The following is a 12780-nucleotide window of genomic DNA, read 5'->3' on the forward strand; positions in this document are numbered from 1 at the left end:
TCCCAGGTGGTGCTTGTGGTAAAGAACCCACCTGCCAGTGCAGGAGACATGAGAGACTCGGGGTGGAGACATGAGAGACTCGGGGTTGATCCATGGGTCAGGAAGATCCCCTGGAGGAGGAAATGACAACCTCCTCCAGTGCTCTTGCCTGGAGAATTCCATGCACAGAGGAGCCTGGCGGGCTACAGCCTATGGGATCGCAAAGAGTCAGACACGACTGTAGGAACTTGGCATGCATGTGAGGCCAAGTTGGGGATGTGGCCAAATATAACAGCATGGGCTGGGCTCAAGAGTTGTGTGTGGGGGAGAGCATGGTTGTATCAGCCGTCATCGTGGGGTCAGTTTCAGGGGCCAGTGTGCCAATCCGCTAGCCACCAAGGCTCTAAAGTGTGGGACCCCAGGCCCAGCATCTCATTAGGACAACCTCTATATTCATCTCAGTCCAGGTGACTCTTTGCCATCCTGAATCCAGGACTGCAGAGAAGCAGGGCCCTCCGGAGGCAAGAAGCCCTGAAGGTGATGTGTGTCAGCCCCAAGGGAGCACCCCTCACTGCACCCACCCCACACCCAGATGTCGGAGCTGCCCCTGCAGTCCCAGCGCACACAGACAGACTGGCCCGGGAGTCCCTCGGACAGGCTCGTGCCCACAATGCTATGGCCACGAACACGGGATAGAGCAGGTAGCTATTACACTTCCCAGCATCGCTGGAGTCTCCTCAGGATAATTATTTATTATTCATAGTCATCAGCATCTTCATTAATTATTCATATGATCCTTAATTATTATCCTTAACAATAAGAGCAGTAAATAGCAGAAAAGTCCTTGAGGTGCCTAAGGCCCAGGGCCGGGTGCCTCCGGGCAGTTAGACCAGCTACTGCCCCAGGGCAGTGGGGGGGACCACAGATCCCCATCCACTGCCCGGCCCTGTCCCTGCCCCTGTGCCCCCCCACACCGGGGCCCCTGGGGACCTCAGGAGGAGGTGGGCCCCCAAGGGCTAGGGGAGGGGCCGTGCCTTCTTATTCCTCTCCCGTCGATGGCCAGGGCCTCCCGGGCAGGGCCTCCACGGGTAGGGGCCCAGGCAGTGCGCTGAACCCTGGGTGAGCCACGTGTCCACACTGGGCAGCCCCACTAACTTCCTGGGTCTGAGCCGTGTCTGTGCAGAGGCTGGGAGGTTAGGGCCCCCAGCTGGCCCGGCAGGGAGAGGCGTCGAGCGGGTCCGTCTTGGGGCAGCTCCTCGCACGCCATGAACTGGGAAACCTGTGGAGAAAACAAAGAGTGTCGGGGGCCCGGAGTCGAGCAGCGGGAGAGGGTCAGAGGAGAGAGAGGGTCCGGGAACTCTGGGGCCAGACAGGAGGGGGTTTGGAGGAGACAGGAGAAGGGCTGAGGGAGAAAGAGCAGGCAGGACTCCAACTGCCAAGGGAGGGGGTTAAGACTGGACATGGAGATATATGCTCTGGGTGGACAAGAGCCAGGCCCGGCAGCTGGGGGCCCCGAGGCAGCATCTGTCTGATCCTGCAAGGAGCCCCAGGCCTCAGCCACTTCCCTCCCAGGGAACCTAGCCGCTGAATTGAACGCCAACGTGGAATAAGGGGCCCTGAGCTGGCACCGAAGCTAGACAGAAAAAGAGACAAGGTTCCTGCCTGCAGTCTCGAAAGGACTCCGGGACCTAGAAACAGAGGCAGGCTGGCGGCCAGGCTTCGGAAGGCCAGGGAGAGTGCCAGGGCAGGCGGGAGGGGCTTTGTGGGTGCTGACGAGTCTGCTGTGAGATCTCTGCGGGGGAGGCTGTGAAGGGAGACTGGCACATTTGCTGACGTGGGCCCTGGTGTCTGCAAACAGGAGCAGGCAGCATATGGGAGGGGAGCAGATGCCGGGGGTGGGGGGCAGGGGGCGGCGGAGCCCAGGCCACCTTGGGTTGCCCGAAGGACCCCCAGCTTGAGACCCAGACACCGCTATCCTGTCAGGAAGCCAGGAACACACAGGTCCACTCAGGTGAGGACAAAGGATGACAGAGGCCCACCTCTAGCAGCGGGGGAGAGAAGCCAACTGGAAGGGCCACCCTGGGGCTTAGCCAAAGCCTCCGGGACAACCCTGCAAAGTGCTGAGCGTGAAAGTCATGGGTCGAGTGGAGAGTCAGACCCGGGGGTGTCAGCAACAGCAGAGCCGTGGGACTCTGTCCCAGGGGCGCACTGGCACCCAGCACCCACCACCAGCCCCCCCAGGGCTCAACACATGCAGCCACGGACACAGGCACCCCGAGTAGACCCGGCCCTTCAGGTGACCCCAGGGGAGCACAGGCCACTGGGCCTGCAGCCTGCCTTGGCCCAGCTGTCTTCGTGCTTTGTGCTCCGTGCTCACAGCTCCTCCTCCTCCAAGAATACTGCCTGGGAGGAGGGCAGGGATGGGGAAGGGGAGGAGGCTGGGGCCCAAGGCCACAGAAGGGGCAGCAAAGCAGGCCTGGAGAGGAATCGGCGCAGAAAAGGCAAGGCCGGGGGTGCTGGGAACTCACCTGAGAAAGCGAGTCCAGGGTGAGGGTGGGGATGGGGCCTGCGGGCAGCAGGGGGGAAGTGGAGGCGGGGCCAGGCCCCGGGGTGGTCACAGCACTGTAGGCTGGCGGGACCAGCGTCATTTGTCTCTGCAGGAGCTGCAGGACGGTGGCCATGTCTGCGCTCAGCCGGGTCTCCAGCCTGGGCGAGAAGGAGGAGGATGCTCTGGGTCTCAGAGAAGTGGAGACACCAGCAACCGTGACTTCAGGACCGCCCTGTGGACAGCCAGCTGGTCAACCCCCAGGCCCACTCTCCATCCTAGGTGTGGCAGCCCCAGCTTGGCTCCGAACGGAAAGAGAGGGCCAAGCCGCTGGGACACATGGACAGGTCAAGATGGAGCAAACGACCCCCACCCCCCGGCACCCAACAACACTGCCTGAAACCCACAGATCACACTGCTGCACCACCCCGTCCAGCACCTCCTAGCCTGTCCCCCTGGACACTCACCTATTGAGCTGCCTCTGGAGGGCATCCAGCCTGGTCTCCACGTCTCCCCGCGGCCGTCGGCCAGGGCTGGAAAGGGGGATGTTGAGGAGGCTGGGAGCGGGGGCAGGACAGCGAGGCAGCTCCTGGTACTGGCGGCCACGGCTGTCCCCCCAGAAGCTGAAGATGTTGGACACTCCTGAGAAGGCGCCTGCAGCCAGAGAGCAGGGTTGAGGCTGGAAGAGAGGCCCATGCCCCACCCGCCAGGCAGAGGTTGGGGGGTGGGGGGCTCACCCTACCTGACAGTGGGTTACAAGTGTCACTGCTCTTCTCGCCATCCTCTGTCAGGGGGTCCCCACCCGGCGGCTCTCCGGGGGGCCTGGGGCTGGAGAAGGGCACCAGGCGGAGGGGGCTGGAGCTGCGGCCTGGGCCCTCATCCTCACTGCTCTCGGGGCTGGAGGGGCCGCTGGACAGGCTCTCCCCCCACGGCCCCCCCTGCCGGCCCCGGCCACTCGGCCCTGCCCCCGCCCGGCTCGGCCCCAAGGCCGACACCTCCCCTGGCTGCTCCGGGTCTGTGGGAGACAGAGAACGGGCCTCAGAGACGGCAGGAGGAGGCACAGAGAGGAGGGGAGGGCCGGAAGGGGCGGGGAGGGGGCCGGGAGCAGGACACGCTGGGTTGTCCCCAGTCCTGCTTGTGCTCTCTCACCCACTTCCAAGAGGACTAAGAACTCCGGGGGCGGGAACAGATCGGCTGTGACCGCTGGCTGCCCGAGCCGGGTCAGTAGCGCTGCTGGGCGGGGCTCTCTGGGACCCCAGGCCCTAGCCCTCCCCTGCCATGCTAGCCACCTCTCCCTCCTTTGCCCTGTCTTTCCTCCCCTCATTGGTTCAAAGCAGCGCCCATCAAGACGCCAGCCCTGTGAGGACCCAATAAACTTAGACGCGCCCCTGCCCTGGAGGGTGGAAGAGGAGAGGAGGTGACATTTCAAGTGGGCCTGAAAGGATGGGGTGAGAAGGGAACGCTGACGGTAGGGACGGAAGGTCTGTGGGGCCTGGGAGGAGCAGACCCGCCGGCCCCGCCCTCTGCTCCGCCCCTATAGGCCCCGCCCCCCGCCCGCCTCCCGGCTCACCTGGGCCCCGCCCCCTCCCCTCCCCCGCCTCACCCTTGTCCGTGCGCCGGCGGAAGGACAGCTTGCGTTTGCGTTGCCGGTTGAAGCCGCCCTCCAACTCCGCGCTGCCCGGAGAGCCGGGGATCATGTTGGTCTGAAACCCAAGAGCGGTGTCAGGGCCCTTCCTCGCCCACCTGCCCTGCCCGGTCCCGGGGAAGGCCCTCTCATGACCACTGGAGGTGGGATGGGACATGCCCGCTCCGTGGGGTGTGAGCTCCGCCGCAGGACCAGGGCTGAGACTGGCACTTTTCACAACCTAGTCTGCCCCAGACACCATTAAACAAGCCCAGAGAGAAGGTCCCGCGGCGAAGGGACAGCCACCCAGCAAGCGGTCGGCCGCGTGGCCCACTCACATCCCGCAGGTTGAAGGTGATCTCCAGGCTGGACCAGAAGTGGTCAGAGAACTCAGGGTACATGTCCAGCACCTCCAGCAGGTCGTCTCGGTGGATCTTGTGCAGGTCGCAGTAGGTGAGGGCCCGCACGTCCCCGTTGGACTTCCCAGGGCGCGCGTACAGGTTCAGAGGCTCTCCGAAGATGTCGTTCTTCCCTGGAGGCCACCGAGAGGGGGGCTCAGCCCCGGGGGCGGCAGCGGAGGCAGCAGGCACCTGTCTTCCAGGTATTGTCACCCTGGCCGAGCACCTCCCCTCAGTCTGCTCACGTGCTGCCCAGCCCCAGCCCCCAGGGCCAGGGGGGCACCAGCCGGCCCGTCTGCCCCCAGCTCCCAAAGGAAGGACAGGTGCAGTGCGGTGCCCTGGAGGAGAAGGGCCAGGAACCCATGCCTCCCACCTACTGTAGGGCCAGCCAGCAGCTCCAGCCTGGATGCCCAGGTCCGCCCAAGACCCTGGCTTCCGCCTTAGGTTCTAACTCCTCTGGTACCACCCATCCCCCACCAAAGCCCATTCCCAAACACCCCCTGGCTAAGCACTGCACTCCCATGAACAATTTTCTTCAAGCTACAGATCATAACACAGTAGTGAATCAAGACCAGCATTTTGTTTACTGAGAGAAAACAGGATAGCATAGGTGAGCACAGGCACAGAACGGAAAACTCCCGAATGCAGCTAAGGCAACTGCAGTTTAGCAAAACTTTGGTTCCAATGGTGTTTGGGGGTGCTTGCGGCATGAGCATTAAGCCCCACCGTGACGCATCAGCCCTGAGGTGGCCAGGGCCAAGGGGTGGACAGGCAGAGGGCAGGAAGTCCCCAGCGCCCAGGCACCCCTATCCATGTGCACAGGTAGGGGAGAGAAGAAGGGATGCGAGGGGAAGAGGGGCAGACTCCCTCTGCTCTGGAGATGAGGGCTTGGCTGTACCACAGGGAACTGTGTGGCCCTAAGTGGAAATCAGTCACACAGCCTCCCCCACTGCCTACGTTGGAGCACTTGGATTTGATCCCATTTTAAGAAACAAGAGTGTCGCAGCCCGTGAGGAAACCCCCAAAGAGGAACAGAATTTGGAAACCTCCGCAGTTCAGCAGCACCCGCCCCACACCCGACCTGGTAGGGCTCCTCTCCCTGGCCCCCTGGGAGGGCCTGAGCTTAGGTGAATTAAAGGAGCCCAAGGCCCCTGTGGGCAGTCACAGGGCCACAGCCCCCAGGACTGTGTCCTTTGAGGGCTGGGCCTCTACAGCCGCGGCAGGGACTCCGGGCCCAGCTCCCGGTCCCTGCCGTACCCAGGATGGCCACGACCACGTCACCCCGCAGGATCTCGATGGAGCCCCGGGAGATGAAGTAGAGGGCTGTGAGCAGGTCCCCGGCGTGCACCAGAGTGTCTCCAGGTGGTGCGTGCGTCGTCTTGAACTTCATGGCCAGGGCCCGCAGGCAGCCCTTGGTGGCCCCTCGGAAAGGCTTACAGTGCTGCAGCAGCGAGCGGTTCAGGTGCAGACAGATGTCGGCCTGCAGGCACTCAGGGAAGCCCTTCAGCACCTGGGGGCGGGGGGCGGCTCAGGACGCCCTCTCCTGGGAACCCACTCCCACCCCCCACCTGGAGAGCCAGCAGGGAGCACCAGGGCGTCCAGGATCTATCGGGGGTAAGGACCTGGGTGTCCACGCCAGCTCCACCCCTCCTCCCTGCAGACTCTGCACCCTTGGGATGACGCCTCACTGCTTTCACCTCCACCTTCTAAAGTGTGAGGCATGGAGACCATCTCCTGCCTGGGGCTGTCCTATGGATCAACCACGGATCACCCAGAGCCTCCCCCAAAGTGAGAACTTGCCCAGGAAATGAACTCCACGGGCAGAGGGAGGGTAATGACCTCTCAAGGTCCTTCCAGCACTACCTGGGCCCACCTGGGCTGGGGTCGGTGGGGAGTGTGACTCTGGCGAACCCAGAGGAGACCCCACAGGCGCCCTGCCCCCCGGCCCAGCCCGGGCCCTCACCGCATTCATATCGATGCCATTGGTGTAGGACCAGGCGTGCTGGAAGTACTCCTCAAGGCGCTGGCGCAGCGGGTTGGGGATCTGGTGGAAGCGGATGAACTCCCGAACGCGGAGCATCTGTGTGTGGTAGCGCGCCGTGCCCGAGTATAGCCGCTGGATGATGGCTGACACGTTGCCGAAGATACTGGCATACATGAGGGCTGGGGGCGGGGTGAGTGGGGCCGTCAGCCTCCGAGGGACCCTGTCCACCCCCGCACCAGGTCAGTGCCAACACACACTCCCACCTCAGCGTGAGCACACACGCGAGATGCACGCACAGAAGCCCGGGCACACATGCTCCTCAGCCCCTGCCTTGTGCCTCTGCCCTGGTATCCCCAGCACCATGATGGGGGCCCCTGGGGGTGGGGGGCGCCCACTCTGGCCCCTCTAATGCCTTCCCTCTCCTGTGTGGCTTGTGCCCACGCTCGCCTCCAGGGGCGCACTCACAGCCGATGAGCATGACACAGATGGAAAAGATCTTCTCCGAGTTGGTGTTGGGGGACACGTTGCCGAAGCCCACGCTGGTGAGGCTGCTGAAGGTGAAGTACAGGGCGGTGACATACTTGTCCTTGATGGAGGGGCCACCCAGGCCGCTGCTGTTGTAGGGCTTGCCGATCTGATCGCCCAGGTTGTGCAGCCAGCCGATGCGGGAGTCCATGTGCGGCTGCTCCATGTTGCCTATGGCATACCAGATGCAGGCCAGCCAGTGCGCGATGAGCGCAAAGGTGCACATGAGCAGAAAGAGCACGGCCGCCCCGTACTCCGAGTAGCGGTCCAGCTTCCGGGCCACGCGCACCAGCCGCAGCAGCCGCGCCGTCTTCAGCAGCCCGATCAGCTATGGGGAGCAGCAGACACTCAGTGGGGGGAGTAGGGGGGTGATGGACGAAGCATGGGGTGCACTGCAGCCCTCAGTGCGGAGGCAGCGGAGGTAAGATCCCCAAAGACTCTCCCCAGAACCTCCTCCTAGTATCAGTAGGAGCACCTCCCACCCGCTGCGCCCAGCAGAGTCCCATTGCTCTTCTGTGCCAGATCCCTGGTGGCTCAGACAGTAAAGAATCCGCCTGCAGTGTAAGAGTCCCAGGTTCAATCCCTGGGTTGGGAAGAGCCCCTGGGGAAGGGAATGACAACCCACTCCAGTGTTCTTGCCTGGAGAATCCCACAGACAGAGGAAGCCTGGCGGGCTACAGTCCATGGGGTCACAAAGAGTCAGACGTGACTGAGCGACTTAACACTTTCGCTTCACAGTGACAAAGGGCTCACGGTTCCCCACAACCAGGATGAAACAACTGGGCTCAGAAAGGTGCACCCACCCTGAGGTGCCTAGCCAGAGCTCCCGCCAGCTTCAGGGCATTTTCATGTGAATCAGAAGGCAGTGGCCACTCTGGACAGACACACTGGCAAAAGGCGGGCCCCCTGGACCTTCACAACCAGGAAGCAGCTCGCACGGAAAGGGGTGCAGGCATGGGTGAGCTGGGGGCCCCGTGCGTCTGCCTCCCCCTCGCCCCACCCCCTGCTGCCCTCCCCCCTGTCCCAATGCCTCCTGGCCAGCCCACCTCCTCGGAGCCAGAGCCAAAGATGAGCAGGTCAAAGGGGATGGCGGCCACCATGTCAATGAGGAACCAGCCCTTGAAGTAGTGGACGGCGATGCGGCCGGGGTGGCTGACCACCTCCTCGTTGGCGTTGACGTAGGTGGTGCGGAAGTTGATGAGGATATCCACGATGAACATGATGTCAACGATGAGGTCCACCACGGCCAGCGGCTGGCAGGCGTAGCCACAGTCGGGGGCCAGGGGCGCCTCCTCGGTCTCCTTCAGCAGGAAGGCGGCTGAGTAGGGGGTGAAGACTGCCGTGTAGATGACCAGGAGCAGGATGAGCCAGTCCCACACGGCCTTGAAGGGGCTGTAGTGCAGGATGGTCCAGCGGTGGATGCGCGGCGCCTGCAGCTTGTACTCTGGCAGCACGTCGGCCCCCAGGGACAGGACCTGGGCAGGCGGGGAAGGTGGCGCTGAAGGGTGGGGTGGGGGAGGGCAGGCCACCAGCCCTGTGACGCCTGGGCTGGGCCCTCAGAGAAGGGGCCAGGCAGAGTAAGAGGAGGGGGTGTAAGAGGGGATGTAAGAGGGGGTCTGTAGGAGTGGGGTGTAGGGGGGAGGCGCACCCACCCCACCCTCAGCCGCATGCACACGGCTGCTGACCACTGTTCCCCATGTGGCCTCCTGGCTGGCTCTTGAGTCCAGGGCACCTCACAGTAATGCCCACAAGCATGACTCGACACCAGCGATACAGACCCACAGCTATGGATATAACTTCCACCTTGCTCACACCCATGGCAAGCACACACACACACGTCCCATATACACCACCGTCTCTGCCAACAAATGCTCCAAGGACTACAGCTTCCAGCCTGGGCAACGTAAACAGCGGTAGTCACTGTGGTTCCCTGCAAGTCCCGTTGCTGGTGGCCCAGGGACTGAGGGCCTAAGTGTCCCTTCCTGCCACTGACCCAAGGATACCAGCCACCCAGACTCAGGTCCCTTGGCACCCAGGAGAGAGAGGAGACACCATGACACTCGCTCCCCTCTCCCTACTCACCCTGGCCTGGGGTCACCATTCAGACATGACCCCCGAGCCCACCCAGGCTTGTCTCACATCCTGCTCCTCGTCACTCAGGCAGAGGCGGCACGCCACCCAGATGTGCAGACAGCAGCCACCACCCCTACCCCATGCCCAAGCCAAACTAGGCAGAGCTGAGACCATCCTGGGGGCCTTGGCCTGTCCCTTTGGGGCCTCCCCTGCCCCCACGCAATCCCCAAACTCTCCCAGCCTGGCTCTGCCATCCTGGGCAGCCAGGTGCAAGGCCTCACCCACCCTCCCCCTTGAGAGCCAAGGCTGCCAGCCCTGCAAGAACAGCACAAAATGCCAGGGCCCATATCTCAGGCCTTGTGCTGGGGAGGGGATGGAGCCCCAAAGACTCCCATTCACATCCACACTGGGGACCCCCCTGAAGCCACCCTCACAAACAGGTGGACTGTTTGGAAGGCACCTCCTTAGAAGAAGTAACTGGAAGTTAAGACCGGCTGGGGGTTTGGCCACCCCGGGGGTGACCACAGGGGCTCTCCGGAGGCACGCGATGGGGCCTGGGGCAGGGGAAGGAGTCTGCGGTTTCGAGGCCCCCACCTCCGCCCGGGCTTCAGCCCCAGCCACTCACTCCTTAAGGCAGAGAACATGGGGCAGTGACCTTCCGGGGATCAAGAGGGGGTTGAAAAAACGGAACTGACCAGGGCCCCGGCAGACAGGAGGCAGAAGAAGGCTCCTGCAGGGGGCTCCTCACCCCACCTGAATGGCCAGGCCCCCTGGGCTGTGCTGGACCACACCTGATAAATGTGATCCTGCCCCCACCACCACCATACTGCGTCTGCCCACAGCAGGGCCAGCACCACCCTGGGGGCAAGCCCAGGGCACCAGCCCGGGACCCACAGACCCCATTTTACAGGGCCCGGCCCAGCTCAGGTCTGCAGCCAACAGCTCAGCACACGGCCTTGGACTTGGGGGCGTGCGTAACCCTCCCTGACCCACAGTCACACAGAATGCTCTTTTAAGCCCAACCCAAGGTCCTCACCTGTGGCTGGGAGAATACACCCCCTCCCATACCTGTCCCTGCACTGGGAGGAGCGCAAGAGCCAAGGCAGAGGGTTCAGGTGCTGGCAACAGAGGTGAGGGTGCCCAGACCCCGCCCTGAGCCGCCTCCAGCTCCCCGTGCCGTCCTGAGCTGGCCCCTGGCTCTGTGACAGAGCCCCTCACCCCACCCGCTGCCCCTGGGTCAGGGGGATGTGGAGAGCTGGCTCCCCAGAGGTGCCTACCAAGCCGTCGGCCTGGGGGGACCACCAGCGCTTCAGGTTGGACCAGTTGCCTGGTTCAGACTGCCCTCTCCATTCATCCAGTGGCCTCTGACCCCCAGCCCCCAAACCCGGACCCCTGAAGCAGCCCATGCCTCCCTCACCCACCCCGAGTCCACCCCCAAGGCACAGAGTGCTGGCGGGGTGGAGCCCCAGGCCTGGGCGCCAGGCCCAGCTGCTGCCCACTCACCGGGGGAGGTGGGGTGGAAGCCGGAGTGGCTCCTCTCCTCCCCCTCATGCCACCCCCAGCCCCCCGTCGAGCTCTCTGGGGCACCCACTTTCCTGTTCTCCCCTCTCCCCTTTCCATGTATCCAGCTAGAAGGCCAGGCCAGGAAGGCCAAGGAGGAAGGAAGCCCTGGCAAGACAGACACTGTCCACCTAGGCCCGGCAACACTGGAGAAGAGCAAGCTGGAGCCAAGAGTGGGACAGGCCGGGCCACAGCTCCTGGGGATTCCTCCCCCCTCAAAACCATCCTGCACCTCGGAAGCCCTCTCCTGACCTGGAGCCAGAGCCCTCTGAGCCGCGTTGGACCTGCACGAGGGTGGGGGGCGGGGGGAAGAGGGAAGCTGGGGGAACACCTACCTCCTGGGCCACCAGGCTGGAGATGCGCACGGCCCGTCTCACCCGGCCTTTCTGGGCCCTGGGCTGCAGGGCCCCTGTCCTGCTCGCCTTCCCCGACGGGGCCGCCATGGAGGACTTGGCTCCCCCCAGCCTGCCTGCCCTGGGGCCCCGAGGGCCCACGCCAGCACCTCACCTGCACCCCAGAGGCTGGCGGCCTGGCTCCCGAGGCAGCCTCTGGCCCGGCAGCCAGGGTCGCCGGGGCTGGGCCTCAGGGCTGGGGTCACCCTGGCAGGGAGTGTGGCCGGCAGCCCACCTGGCTGGGGTGGCCCATGGTTCCCCCCACAACCCCGGTGCGGCCCCAAGGCCGGGAGCTGCGCTCTGCCCGCTGCCAGCCCAGCAGCCGGCGCCCGGCGCTCTCGGAACCTCCAGCTCCTCCAGCCGGCCCCTCCTTCTCTCGGGTCCCCACCCCCACCCCGCCCCGGCCGGCCGGAGGCCCCCTCCCCCGCGGCCCCCGCCTGGGGCTCCTGCTGCAGCCGCTCCGCAGCCCGCGCCCCTCCCCCGGCCCCCGGCAGCCCGGCCTGTCACTGCAGATTAATGGGCCCTTCAACACCCCCGCCCCGCCGGCCAGAGTCAGACAGACACCCAGAGACGGAGAGACTGCCTGCCCAGTGACCAGAGAGCCCAGGAACACACCCGCACGCTGGCACACACAGACGCGTGCGTGTGCACACACACACACACACAGAGCCCACAACACAACAAACAGCACATCCTGTGGGCACGCGGGAGAAGGGTGGCAGGCAGGGCTCCAGGGGGGCCAGGGGAGAGGGCGGGGAGTGGGGGTAGTGGGGGTCGGCTGCCAGATAAGGGGCCCAGCATGTGGGGGGAAGGTTCTGGAGTCAAGGCCAAGGGGCTGGAGACCTGGCAGAGACCCAGAGAGCCAGAGGCAGCAGCGGGAGCAGGGCCAGGAGGAGGGCCGAGGAGGCCCTGGCGGACGGACAGCTCCCTCACTCAGGTCACTGCAGCCAAAGGGGCCAGAGTGGGGCAACAGGGTCGCTGGCTGTTGCTGGCTCCTAAGTCCTGACCCTCCCCTACCCCCCCAGGCCAGAATGGGAAGGGACTGGGATGGACTGGGCAGTGGCTGGGGGCGGAGGGAGTCCTGCAGATAGACGATCTTGCTGCCAAGACGGGGCAGGACACCAGGCTGGTTCTGGCACTGGGCAGCGTTCAGCAGCTTCCCCCCAAGACTGGCAGGATTCAAGGACCTGACCCCCTCTCTATGTGTCCCCCAACCTCCATCGAGTCCCCTCCCAACCTGGGAAGGAAACTCTCCTCTTCTGTGGCTTGGAGACAAGGTGTGCACCTCTGGGTCATCCTGGCACTGGGCCCTGGCACTGGGTCCCCAACCCCAGTCTGGCTCATCACATTAGCCTAAAAGAATCAGGACCCCCCAACCTTGACCTCTGGGTGTGTGAGTCGCTCAGTCCTGTCCAGTTCTTTGCAACCCTATGGACTGTAGCCCGCCAGGCTCCTCTGTCCATGGGATTCTCCAGGCAAGAATACTGGAGTGGGTTCCCATTCCCTTCTCCAGGGATCTTCTGAAACCCAAGGATCGAACCGTGATGCAGGCAGGTTCTTTACCGTCTGAGCCACCAGGGAAGCCACCTGACCTCTGTGGCCCCTTCTGATGTGAAGCCTGTAGGTTCACCCCCAGTGCCCTCCTCACCACACCCTGTGCACAGACCCCCTTGTGCCCCATGGCTGCCTCTCCCGCCCAC

At 64.2% G+C, this 12780-nt stretch overlaps 1 protein-coding gene across 3 annotated transcripts in view; it reads right to left on the bottom strand.

The window, feature by feature from the left end:
* Positions 1 to 706: 706 nt before the first annotated feature.
* The window catches only part of KCNH2 (potassium voltage-gated channel subfamily H member 2), a 35683-nt gene continuing 23609 nt past the window's right edge, over positions 707 to 12780 (bottom strand). The window contains exons 1-11 of one of the 3 annotated variants that reach the window (XM_040260317.1): positions 11024 to 11131; positions 8102 to 8530; positions 6996 to 7383; positions 6510 to 6709; positions 5804 to 6056; positions 4487 to 4680; positions 4128 to 4227; positions 3267 to 3539; positions 2992 to 3178; positions 2508 to 2685; positions 707 to 1258 (exon numbers count right to left, since the gene is read on the bottom strand). In XM_040260317.1, the coding sequence (XP_040116251.1) occupies positions 1130 to 1258; positions 2508 to 2685; positions 2992 to 3178; positions 3267 to 3539; positions 4128 to 4227; positions 4487 to 4680; positions 5804 to 6056; positions 6510 to 6709; positions 6996 to 7383; positions 8102 to 8530; positions 11024 to 11131 (2439 nt within the window). In that variant the 3' untranslated portion in view covers positions 707 to 1129. Of the gene's footprint in view, positions 1259 to 2507; positions 2686 to 2991; positions 3179 to 3266; positions 3540 to 4127; positions 4228 to 4486; positions 4681 to 5803; positions 6057 to 6509; positions 6710 to 6995; positions 7384 to 8101; positions 8531 to 11023; positions 11132 to 12780 lie in introns of those variants that run through there. The other 2 variants (XR_005724417.1, XM_040260316.1) reach the window with 2 other exon arrangements.

Source organism: Oryx dammah, unplaced genomic scaffold (assembly GCF_014754425.2).
Source record: "Oryx dammah isolate SB20612 unplaced genomic scaffold, SCBI_Odam_1.1 HiC_scaffold_18, whole genome shotgun sequence".
Taxonomy (NCBI): Eukaryota; Metazoa; Chordata; class Mammalia; order Artiodactyla; family Bovidae; genus Oryx; species Oryx dammah.